At 39.3% G+C, this 13,197-nt stretch overlaps 1 protein-coding gene across 5 annotated transcripts in view; it reads left to right on the forward strand.

The window, feature by feature from the left end:
• The first annotated feature begins 404 nt into the window (after window positions 1-404).
• Window positions 405-13,197, forward strand: part of slc39a14 (solute carrier family 39 member 14) — a 28,953-nt gene continuing 16,160 nt past the window's right edge. Inside the window, exons 1-5 of one of the 5 annotated variants that reach the window (XM_088624470.1) lie at window positions 405-695; window positions 9,421-9,519; window positions 9,658-9,690; window positions 10,102-10,393; window positions 11,593-11,776. In XM_088624470.1, coding sequence (XP_088480596.1) covers window positions 10,136-10,393; window positions 11,593-11,776 — 442 coding nt within the window. In that variant the 5' untranslated portion in view covers window positions 405-695; window positions 9,421-9,519; window positions 9,658-9,690; window positions 10,102-10,135. Of the gene's footprint in view, window positions 696-9,420; window positions 9,520-9,657; window positions 9,691-10,101; window positions 10,394-11,592; window positions 11,777-13,197 lie in introns of those variants that run through there. The other 4 variants (XM_088624469.1, XM_088624472.1, XM_088624468.1 and 1 more) reach the window with 4 other exon arrangements.

Raw genomic sequence — 13,197 nt, forward strand, 5'->3', positions numbered from 1 at the left:
ATTAGGGGGAAATATTAGACATTTTAGTTTATTGCCGTTTATTTGTTTAGTTTAAACCAGCGTGTTGGAAATATATTTATGCTTAGCTGTAGTAAACGGCAAAAGCTACTTCTGTGACGCTACCGTAATATCTTAAAAAGGACGCGACGCCGTAAAACACTTTCACAGGACTCCAGTTCATTAATGGTTGCACTATACATATACTCACAAGGGAACTACACTACTACACGTAAATCATACTTGAAACCAGATGATCACAGAAGCCTGACTACTTCAGGTGTGACTGCATTCTTCCCCTCATTTTCTGGCACCACACCTGGGTTCAGGAGCGCCTGAAACAATTTGTTTTCTCCCTTTCAAAAACTCCTGGCGGCTCCTTTAAGACGAGTCGCCGAAGAAGCGACCGTGTTGTGGAGGGGTTGGCTTGTGGTGACGTCAGAGAAGCCCAATGTCCGCTTCTGAGCGGTTACACGTTGATATAAAAAGAAGCAGTTACACGTTGATATTGTATAAGGGTAGAAGGGAAGGTAGCCCTAGGCAGGACGTAGGGTAATACCATAATATTTTAAAGATCATTGGTGTGTATTTCCTGGAGACGGTTTTTGATAATTCTGCCAGCATCAGGCTAATGGAAGCAGCCGCAAGAAAAAGGAGGACAAGGGCTCCAACAAAAGGTGACTGATTTTAAATCACCGGTAAGTCATTTCACCGTCTCATTTCAGTCCGTTCAGATCTTCTTTGTTGACAATGTTTTTTTTTACAATATCGGGTTATATTATCTATATGTGGTTCAACGTGCTTACATGAGAGTGACGTATCAACACACGTTTTTCAACAAAATAATGTTCTCAACAAAATAATAAAAATAACAAAGTGTGTGGTGTTTTACCTAATGGGGTTTTCTGCACAGACGTAAGATTGAGTGTAATGGGAAATATTTTTATGGTCGGGGTCAATGGAGTGTTTTTTTTCTGCCCCGTGATGCATCAATAAATCATGGCTTTCAAATAATACAAAGTAAAAATAGTTGCCTTCTGTAAAGGCGTAATAATGCACAGCCTGACAGAACAGAATTGAGATTGTGTCCTACATTTTGGTTAACCTCTGAATTGCAGAGTGGCAGTGTTTACCGAACCATAATATACGTGCCTGTATAGGCTGTAATAGAGAAATATTGTATATATTTAAGCTAAAAAATAAAACTGGAGACATTGAAATTGTTTTCAGTTAGGCCACATCCATCTGTAAACAGGTGATGACGGAGGTAGAATTTAAACAAAATTTTTAATTTCCTTCCCTGTAGTCGTCAGGCAAATAGCGTTTGGCAAATCTACTGTCCTTTCTTTTAGCCATCAGATTCGAACTTGATCAGTTCGAAAGACGTGATGTTACATCATCTTCCTTCCTTCCTTTCTTCAGTTCCAGAGTTTTAAACTGTACGTTTTTTACATCTTTTTTGTGGTATATTTAAAAAAAACCGTCGGATTGAAATGTCAGGAGTCCTCAATACGCTATAGAAGCTGAAGTGATGAGATCTGTTAGCGGTGTATACCTGTTGACAATCTGCTGTAATTGAGTCGTCAATTGTTATTGCTAACGCAAACCCAGGTGTAAACGCCTCGTTTTTAAGTCGTCTGCAGGTCAGTGAAGGGGATGACAAAGCGCTTCCCACACTTCCACTGTGCTGCCTAAGAATACCAATTTATTATCCATTTTGGGTAAAAAAAAGTTAGAAGGCTCAGCATTCAATTTCGGAACAACTAAGATAGCTGTGGTAATATCCATAGAAACTCCTAGATCTATCTTGAAATCTTGTTTTGGGAAAGTGTAGAAAGTAATGCATTCTAGAAGTCTCCTTAGTGCTATAAGGGCTTTGTGAAACTAGTGTGCTCTCAACACAGACATTCTTCAGTCTTGATGCAGAACTCTTGTCATTGCGCATAAATCAGCAATAATCCACAAAACACCTGAAAAATCCATGTACTGTATGACATGCTGCATAAGTTATTTAAGCACATACTAGAAATACCTAGATCATATGTAAATGGAAAGCATGTCTCATTTCTAGAAATGTAAGCAGTGTGCTTGGTGGTGAAGATGTTTTTATTCTTGGATTCTAAGCGACAGTGCCCTGGGAGTTGAGACGTCTGTGTGATTAACTCTGTTACAGGCCTCGTAGATTGAATCTGTTGCGAGCCCTACGTGCACACCAAGGGCAGCTCATCTACTGTAGGTGCGGCAGGATGAATTGAACTTTTAATTTTATCAATACTCCATCTTCACAGAGGTGTAAACCTGTCCTTTTTAGCTGTAGCCAGGATCAACACTAAATTTGCAGATAACCTGTACTTAATATTTCTTTTGCCAGAGATGAGCTCTCAATTTAACTGTTCTCTGGGACCTTTAAGCACTTCTCCAGGACTTCCCTGTGACCTGAGAAATTTAACGTGTGCTGTTACAGCTTAAAAGTTTCTTAAAGATACTCATGATGTGTGAATACCTTAAAAGCAGGCTTCAAGTGTAAAAAAAAACAAACAAAATAGAACAGCAAGTGGAGCCTTATGCTGTGCTGTGCTGCAAACACTGTCTGTGCAGATTGTCCAGAAACAAAGTGGGATTGATGGAGAACAGGTTTTACACTAGAGTGCTGCAGCTGCTCGAAGTTTCCACAACACATTTCCTCAGAAATAAGGAGACAGGTGAGTGGTTAGATTGTACAATGTGTCCCTAAAATCTCGTTAATGCTGGATGAGGCTTTAGTGTGAAAGAAAGAGTGCCTTGATTGTTACACACCTGCAGAAAAAGTGTGGTGCGTCTGAGATAAGCACTCAGACACCTCCTTTGCCCCTTATACACCTTCTCACTCCGGTTCATATTGAGTGTGGCACCTTGTGACTTATAAATCAAGAACTGTCTACAGTATGTCTGAGCAAATTGTACATAAGTTATAAGTCTTTCCCCAGAATTCTTACCATCACTGTAACTACTAACCTGAATTTGAACCCAAGACCTTGCCTAGGGTACTGCCCAAGCCTACCCTAACCTCAGCTGCTAACACCAGAAGTTTGTCCATTTCTTTCAACTTTCAAACCTGCTGAGTGGTCTACACTTTTTGACTCTCCGAGACCTTGGCAAAACTCTGCTGGCCACAGTACAAAGCATCCGAATTTTCATGTCCGTTTGCTTTATTGTGAATTAAAAGTACTAATCCCAGAATGTAGACTTAAAACTGAGCCACAGTGAAAAGTAGCCCATTTTGTCCCCATTCCTGGCCTGCTGCAGATTTGAGCACATATTTTTATTCATCTACTGTAGGCTACATTGCAGTGAAATTCTACCTGCTTTCCCTTTCCCACTTCTCTCCCAGATTGACTTCTTGATTTGAAGTTCCCCCTGTATTTGCATGTAGGTGTTGTAGAACAGTGTATGAAGCAAAGTGTCTCAGGGATAATAGTGGGAAAATCTAGCCCAGGACCTCCCAGTCCTTGTCCCGGATGGACTGGACTCACAAATGTAAATATAAATAATTCCTTGCTTTTCTGGACGCTCCACTCAAAGTGCTTCACAGATAATGGGGACTCCCCTCCACCACCACCACCAGCATCCACCTGGATGATGCAATGGCAGCCATAGAAAGCTCACCACATATCGGCTAAATGTAAAACTCACAGATGTAAAAGGTTGTGCACAGACCCACTGGGTTTTGTTCCAGTCAAGTTTTATTTGCACATCGGAAGTAAAATAAAATCCAAATGTTTTGAATAGGGAAAAAAAACAACTTTCCAATCTCCAAATCAAGCAACTTGGTAAATTTAGAGCCCTGGTTAGGAAATGGAGCTGGGCTGGAATGAAAAATCAATAGCTGTGTGTCTTCAGTACCAGAAAAGGGGAAGAGGGTGATGAGTGAAATTCATTTGACACGGGTATTTACCAGGCAAGTAACTAAAGTTTGCAGATGATCCTTAAGTAAGAGCATCATTTTAGGTGAGTGGGGAAAGAGTTAAAAAAGTAATGATAAAATTAGGATATGTAGTTAAGTGTAGAGTTCAAGTCAGCTTATGTTGTGCTAACAATATATAATGCACAAGGTTGTTCACAGTGTTAGAGAAGAGATATTGCATGCTGTGGAATCAGTCCAGAGAAAACCAACCAAATGTATCACCAAGTTTAAAAGAATGTCCTAGTGATAGAGTAAACGATCTGGTTTAGTCCTGTACACTGAAGACTGAGGGGGCCTGTTTCACTTATTCAAAATCCTCAAAAGTACTGACAAAATCAACCCTATGGAATTGGGATTCAAGAGTATATCTTGAACTAGAGAGCCTCACAGTTTACAAATGAAGCTAAGGGGGTAGTGCATTCAAAACCCCATGCATTAAGGAGCTACAAGGGTTGAAAGGCTTCTTCTCATTTATGGTAAGGTGTCGGTAGATATGCAAGTAAAGGACTTGAAGATCAGCATAGTGGGTGCTCTACAATTCTAAATAAGTGGACTGACCCATGTTGCCTTCATTCATGTTTAGTGCTCAGCTAAAAAGCTTTAGAAAAAGTTAAAAGATGTACATGCTGCTATAACAAGCTAAGTGCAAGTACCAAACACCATAATAATAGCAGTTCTTATTTTGCTGTTTAAGTTTTACCGTGCTATCAAACATTATATATGAGCTAACACCCACAGCTAATGTACAGTACTGCATTAACCTAGCAGTAAATGCCTGCAAGGTAGATATGAACAGGAACATACTGTATAAGACATTGCCTGAGATTTCTATTTCAAACTCACAAATGTAAAAGGTTGTGCTGCTTTTGTTTTGCAGCACCAGGATACTTTGCTGTGTCAAACGAGAGTATGTAATTGCCTAAGAATTCATAATTAAGTGATTTCATCACCGTTTCAGAAACCAAAATTGATAGTTTGCGTAATTTAAGTGTAGCACTCTTTAATTCGGTGGTTGGCTCCTGACTTTTTACATTGAGTCTGATTGTCAGAATGGTTGCTTTGTCAGGAAGGAGAACGTGACTGTTAGAATTCTTACATTTGTGATTTAGCTTACTGCTTGAAACATGAGCTTACATTTTAAAGGCAGAATCGCCTCTGGGGCCAGAGTCCATTTCAAATCATGTATGTTCTCCCGGCACTTGTAGATTTTTTTTCAAAGAGCATTTGGAATCATAAAATGGGTATCAGTCACTAATGAGAAATTCAGTAGTCAAGTAGTATTTTTTTACTTGGGACGTGTCGGTCTCAAACTTTAATCAAAGGTGCATAGTTTTATCTACATTGTCATGCTTATCTCAACTGCTGAGTAATCAAATATGATAACCTCAGTGAGCTAATTTTCCAGCAAATGGGATAATGTCTCACTTTAGCAGCTTGTGCTATCAGTAGAGGCAGAAGTATTAGGCAAACAGGTAAAGTGGTTTTTTGTTGTTAGTACTGTAGGCGTGATATTTTCTCATGTAGGTGGATAGAACTCGACAGATCATCTGCATCACCTGCAATTATCCCTTTTCTCAGTATGTTTTGTGGTTACTGCTTAAAATAGATTCTTAGGCCTTCAGAATTGCTACTTTTCTAAAAAAAACTTTCTCTTCGCTTGCCTTATTACCTCTGCCATTTTATATTTAATTTTTCATAAAAGTGTGCAGGATTATATGCTGAAGTGTACTGTCATGAGGTCTTAGATTCTAATAATAATCCATTACACTTATAGTGCTTTTCTGGGCACTCCACTCAAAGTGCTTTACAGGTGAAGTGGACTCCCCTCCACCACCACCAATTCATAGATGGTGATTACTAGGAGGCCGTGATTGGTAAAGGCCAGGACACCAGGGTTACATCCCTACTCTTTTTGAGAAATGCCCTGGGATTTGTAATGACCACAGAGAATCAGGATCTCAGTTTTATCTCTCACCTGAAAGATGGCACCCCTTTTACATTATAGTGTCCCTGTCACAATACAGGGGCATTAGGACCCACACAGACTGCAGGGTGAGCACCCCCTGCTGGCCCCACTAACACCTCTTCCAGGAGGAGCAACCTTAGCTTTCCCAGGAGGTCTCCCATCCAGGTGCTGGGTTCATTGGGTAGCCAGTTGTGAGTTACAGGGTGATATGGCTTCTAGCTGTAAGATCCTAAGCAGGATCCTGGTAATTATTTTAATGCGTTCCTCTCTCTTAGATCTAGCTGCAAATGTTTTGAGTGGTAATGGAGGGTAAGTTCCATCATGATAAAAAAAAAAATCCAGATTAGTGCCCTTTAATGACGTCTATTTGATTGGAGGTATGGCAAGATTAAATTGAGATTTTCCACTTGAAGAATTCCATATACACTCTGTAGTTCAGACATTGTTAGTTGCTGGGTCATGTCATTAAACAGCTATGGCTGAGAGTCCCTGAACAGTGGGACACACGTGGCAGAGGGCTGGATGGATAAAGCTGGGATAAGTTCACCAGAGTCCTTTTGCCTTTTGGTGTAACACCTTCGACTTGCTGAGGGCTTGCAGGCTTACAGTGACTTAATTGTGGGATGTGTGGGACACTGTGGAGCTTGTAGTGTCTCAGAACAGCATGCACAGTAAAGGAATTGTAAGAGAACTGAGCCGTTATTGTCCCTTCTAAATTGTGTATGCAATAAAAAGTATTTAAAAAAGCACTACCTGGCCTTCTTACATTCCTCTGTTAAGTCTTCCCCAGTTCTCTGACAGAGCTCACAAAGTCTGCCTCTTTTGCAGTGTAATCAAGTGGGGCAGAATGAACTCTCAGAATGAATTCAAGCCCAAAGGGAAATAAAGTTAATGTGCCTGTTTCAGTACTCTGAAATGTACAACTCTTATCTTACATTGAGAAGTAAACCAATAATGTAACTTGTTACTCAAAAATAGAACCAGGTTTTAATATAGCAAAATGTGCTTTCTAACATAAAAATAATATAACACCTCCTTTCTGAGTGGATGTTCTTTGATAGAGATAGACTTTGGCTTTTCACGGCATAGACTCAACAGTGTCTAATCAAAACCCTGTTACAGCTTGATAAGCATGGCAGTGGACTAGATATAGACATAATGACCTTGTCCTTTGTTACTGGCAACCTTTGTTTTGTTTGTAGACTGGTTAAATAAAGCCTGCATGTTCCAAGAAGAATGCTTTCTATTCGTGTTCGTGTATGCCTTTCTGTGCATTTTAATCTGACCACTTATGCACAGGTCTGTCTCAGGAGTGGTGGGTGTTCGGCCTTATTATTTCCAGCTCCATTCCCTCGGCTGATGGTATAATTCTTGTAGATGGAATGATCACATCTTTAAGTAGGAGTCTAATAAGGCAGTCCTACATTCTAACATGTGATGCTGGTCTTGTTCAACACATTGATAACTTGGTTTGATGTCTCTTATAGCATTAATCCAATTCTCTTTGTAGGTTCTAAAGGCTTGCAGCAGTTTAATTGTGATGAATTGTGTTGCAGTACAAAATTTGCAGATCACCTGGAACAAAAACATTAGTCCCAATGGACAAGATTTACCTTAAATTAATACATGACTTACAATACAATCAACAACTTGCAAGCATTTCAAATTTCCAGAAACGGGTGACTTAAAACGAACTGGATTACTTACTTTTAGCAAGTAGTATTGGGAAAGCACAGATAAAGAGCCACTTAAGATTCCTTTCATTATCATGGAATTATTGAACACGGTTTATAAATAAATTGTAATGTGCCTCTGTCTGGGGCTCTTACTGTTAGCAAGCTAAAAGAGAAATGCATTGTGGCAGACTGCAAGGATATTACCATACACATATTGCCTAGCCATGTCATATCTTTGACAGCAGGTGCCGAAATTGTGAATTGGGAATGACTCTTACAGGTAGGAGAGGAGTTGCAGGATGGTTGTACCGAGCTAGCAGAATTTGTAAGTTCCCATTATAAAGACTGTATACAAGCTGTGCATATTGTCCTGAACGTTTTCGAAACTCAGAAAAATCCTACTCCTAATCTGTTGCTTTCAAAATCAAATAGGGACCATGTGTATAATGTGTAATAATTTCTTGCTTTACATTTTTTGTTTTTGTCTTTAAGTGTTTTGAAAAGCTTTACTTTTAGGAGGGCACATATTTCATCCATTACAAGTAGGGCTACTGCACATGTGTAGTATGCCTGTGTGATATAGTTTTTTTAATTCCTGGAGATACAGTAGATCATTGTTGTAAGTATCGGCAGTCCCTGATTATTTGTGAGAACATGTCTATCGCTGTACTGTACAATTAAAGCCGTTGCCCTTGATTTTGTGTTGTCTTTTCCATGTTGTTTTAGGGCTGGCTGATTATGTTCATGAATCATTGATGTTAATATACAGCTCAACTCACAGCATCAGCCCAGCCTTAAACAGAACAAAGCCCAAAGTGATTTTACTCCTCTCTTTGTTCACTGTGAAAGGGTTTGTCCAGACTTGTGGGTATAGGCTGAACTTGAAGCAGACAAGACGAAAGTTGTTACATAATTAGGATGCTTTCACACTAGTTCAGAAAATACCCTATTTCTGAAAACTGAAAACTGAAAATATTTTTCAGAGTAATGATGACATTTGTGGTGTGCATCTCATCTGTTGCTATTTTGTGACCATATGGGGTCATTATGAGCAATGTAGATCAGTACTCTAACCAGCAATCTTTCTGAACGTTTTAGGAAATCAGCTCTAAGAATCAACATTTAAGGTTTTTGACTATTAGCCAGATTATTTACTTTGTTTAAGGATTGCATTTGCCAGGAAAAGGATCTTTTTTTGGCAAATAAGGCTTTTTTAAAACTTCTTTTTATTTCACTCACTGGACATGATTTCCCAAACGAGTGCCCTACACTTTGTGAAGGGACACTGTCTGAGATGGACACTGTAAAAGGCAGTAAAAGTCCCATGACACTGTTCATTTAAGAGCAGGACTTTTAACCTTGGTGTTCGACTTATAGTTCTAATTTAATTGGTGAATTGGTTTTATCCTAATAATGTGCTGCTGGAATAGCATAACTGCCATTCATCATCCAGGCAGGAGCTTCACTTCAGTGATGGATAAAATGGGTCCCCTCCTATACTGTATGTCTGTATGTGAAGTGCTCTTGTACCCTTCAGTATGAAAAGCAAGCAATTCTCAATGCGTACAGTCTGTAAGTTGCTCCGGGTAAGGCATCTTCTTAATGACTTCCTTTTTGTGAAGCTAAGGTCGAGGTACTGCATAAAATATACTATAAGGCATTAAAAATGCATTAAATGCTAAAAGGTTCTTGTACTCCTTTGTTGCACATATAATGCCTCTTGTTAACATTGATGGTAGTTTTTATTAAATTCTTAATTCTGCGATAATTCTGTTGTGTTCTTCCCATCAATGAGATGACCCCTCAGATCACTTAACTGTATGCATATTTCTTTTCAGGTTTGCTTTCCAGTAACACTAGTCTGTCAGCCCCCAAGAGACCCAGCAGGCTTGAGCAGGGAGCATCAACAGTTTGGAGGGGTAAAGTCCAGTCTGGCAGTAAGTTAGAGACAGCCCGCTCCTTTTCCAGATGCTGAATGTGTCAACAGCTTCAAGTTACCTATAATTCTCATTGGATTTTCTCTTTGAGGACCTGAGCCTTAACTAACTACTGCTGTTAATTGATTTTTCTTTTAGATGTGTTCTACACCATTTATGCTTAAAGTACAAGTTAGTATCTTGAAATGTTTATATCATACTTTACAACACTGTTGGGTTATTATAGAAAGCAAAGAGTAAGTTGTGGGTCATGGTAGATGTTTTAGGAATAAGGATTCTATGTATTGGACCATTTTGCTCTATCCCAGCATTTAGAATGGCATTGGTCTTCTGATTTTCATAATATCTTAATTAATTTAATTATTTGCTCATCTTTTTTAACAGTACATCATTTAAAACGCCATAAAAACAATGTGTTTTGGGTCTCACTGTGTGTCGCACTTCACAGCCTTCTGCAGTGAATAATTCAGGGAACAAGTACAGTAATTAGACCAGTCATTTAAGATATTAGAATCCTGAATTAAGCTTTGACTCCTGTAAGCAAGACTACTAACCCTGCTATTCTTCCTCCTCTCTTTCCAGTCTGTGCACACGTCAGGCCCGCTCAGGTGGAGTCATGACCCATCGGCCTGGCCATGGCAGTACCCAGCTGACCCTGAACTGGACCCTGCTGCTCTGTGTGCTGCTGGCGACAGGGGGCGTAGGGGCCACTGTGGTCCCCTCTCCTTCTGATTTCCTCCAGGATCTGCTGTCTCGGTATGGGGACAATGTCACGCTCTCCGTGCCTCAGCTCAGAGTCCTGCTCAGCCAACTCAAAGTGGGGCTGGGAAACAATGCTACAGAGCGCACGGGACCCGAAGCCAACATTTCCAGGGTATGCCCCTCATGCAAGACTTCCATCTCTTCCTTGCTTCTCTTTATTTAGTCTAATTGGCTGGAATAATGTAGTGAACATTAGTGATGTAGATTGCACTGTATGAATGATCTGTTCACTCTTACTTGAGGTCCTATATGCTTATTGGAAGTCTATAGAACTGTATTTTGACAGTAAATTGATCGTTAATGGCATGCATTCAACTTTCTACAACTTGGTGTTAAAACAGGCCTGAAAGATGTTTTATCACTAATATACTGCGAATTTAATTGCAGCATTTCAATCTCTAAAAACTAGAATATTAAACATTTCCAGCTAAGTCAATCCTTGGCTTAGTTAAAATTAATGAAAGACTTAAACATGCATGAAATCCAGATGATTCTACAGGTCCTTCAATGGATTTTTAAGACCATTGTATAAATCTTGGTAGTTGCTGCATTTATTAGAGAGAATTTTTTACATGAAGTTATTGAATGCCACAATCTGGTTGTTATTTAAGTGCAGTACATGGGTCTGCAAGCTAGTTTATTCTTTAAAAATGTATACCTGCCAAATCTATGCAGAGGTTTTTCTGTACTCTTTGAAGCAGAGCAGAAGAGGCAGTGTTTTAAGTAAGGACTGCTGTAATTAAATGCTGATCAGGCATATTTTACATTTTTTCCAGGCTTTGTGCTTTTTATGATTTGTATGGATTACCTTATTTGATCCCGCTAAAGTAATTTGAGATTTTTTTTTAACGATAATCCTCTGCTTAGTCCTATGAACCCAATAAAAAACTTAGTAACAGAGAAGGTCTATTGTTTATATTAAGATTCTACAAGCTCAAAGGTTGGCTTTTTCTTTTTGCAAAGGTCTCCATGTGGTTTGTTGTAGCTTCATGTTCTAACATTTGTGTGCCAGCCTGCCTTTGTGGCCTATAAGAAGAATGTCTGTGGCAGTGTACCTGGGCACAGGCATATACTGTATTTGTGCATATATAAGAGTTTTACTTGTGTATCTTGGTTCTTCACCAGTATTTCACTGAATAGTTCTTTTTAAAATGCATGGTTAACGCACAAATAGGATGGCCTAATTTGTCAGTGCAGAATCGTTGACTTCTTTCTGTTGCACATTGAAAACATTTTAAACTGGCAAGTATTAACAGCTTCTTCTCGGTTCAGAAAGGGTCACGATACATTGTGTCCCCTCTCTCTCTGCAGTGTCTCTCGTCAGACTCTCTCCTGGCAGCCCACAGCTTGACGGAGGAGTCTCGACTGGACACGCATGAGCTACAAGTCTTCTGCCCCACCATTTTGCAGCAGCTGGAGACGGGGGCATGTGGGGTGATGGGCCAGGAGGAACAGGGCAAAGAGCCTGCCCAGGAGAGGCCTTCGAGCGCAGAGGGTAGGCGTCAGTGTGACCTCTCTGACTGCAGTGTTCCCATGTCTTGCTAGCCACCCAAATCCCCACCATCAGCCCAAGCAAGTTCTGCAGAATATGAAGAAATAAATAAAAAAGGTTGATGTGGCCTAGATTTTTTTCACAGAAAAGTAAATTCCTTTCACTCCACCAGTGCAGAATTTAAACAATTCATGTAAAGAGTCAAAAGCTGCATTATTTCTTCATTAAAATGGAATTCCATTTCTGAAAAGGAACTGAGACTCATGGGAATCTAGTGGAGGGAAAGGGAAGAATGGAGAAGCAGAGCTGGTGTTCATTTTGAGGCACAGTGATTTTATGTCACCTTGCGGGTTTTGAATTCTCATTCTTTGCTGGGAATGAGATTAAGGTCTTCTTTAAAATGGGTGTATTATTTTAAAATGAATCGTTATTAAATTATACCTGCATAGCTCTGTTCCGAGTGTCACCTGGACAGTTTTGTTCATTCTGGAACTTCTCTTCTGTTGATATTTCTGTTTTTGCTTTGCCAGTCAGGCATGCATTTGAAGTGGTTTTATCTTGAAAATCAATCAACCAGTGAGAATTACCTAATATTTTAAGCAAAACAAAACCTCATACTATACAGAAAAATTGTCAGGTGGATATACCAGATAATTGTAATGTTAACAATCACATATTATTAGTGTTGTACTTATTTCACTTTTGGCTTCACACATGTTTTGCTTTTGACAAGTTAAAATCTCAAATGAGAAGTATAGTTCATGTTTTCCTGCTGTAAGCAATTATGACAGGTGATTGACCAGTCTTTAGCTATGTTTCTTGCAGTCATTTCCTGTTATTCCTGTTATTTTCCGTAAAACTTTTTTCATACTGTTGGCTTCTTGTCAGTTAGATGATTGTTATTTCATCAGTCATTGGGTATTTATTGGTCTGGAGCAAAGTATTGAAGGTTTTGCCTACAGTGTATTTGATATTCAAAAATAATCAAATTTGCCTTTTTTTTGTCAATCACCAAGAATAACACTCTTAAAGAATAATTATTGCAGAAACAGTAAGATTTCAGTTGCGGGAAGATGGTAGCTTAAATCTGTTTTTGCTTTAAAAATTTGTTTTGCTTTAAGTTATATTTGTAGATTGATTTTCAAAATAAACATGATTTAGTCCCTTAAGGTTAGATGTATTATTCAATAAAAGCATTAAATGATTTTCTATATGCATTATCAGAATCCATCCATTTTCAATCCACTTTATCCAGTACAGGGTCATGGGGGAGCTGGAGCCTATACCAGCAAGCAACAGGCGCAAGGCAGGATACACCCTGGGTGGCACACACATAAACGAACGCACACACGCTCACAGTAGGGCCACCCGGAGGAGACCCACAAGAACATGGGGAAAACATACAAATTCTATGCAGATAGCAA

Source organism: Lepisosteus platostomus, chromosome 3 (genome assembly GCF_059453375.1).
Source record: "Lepisosteus platostomus isolate fLepPlt1 chromosome 3, fLepPlt1.hap1, whole genome shotgun sequence".
In the NCBI taxonomy this organism is placed as follows: Eukaryota; Metazoa; Chordata; class Actinopteri; order Semionotiformes; family Lepisosteidae; genus Lepisosteus; species Lepisosteus platostomus.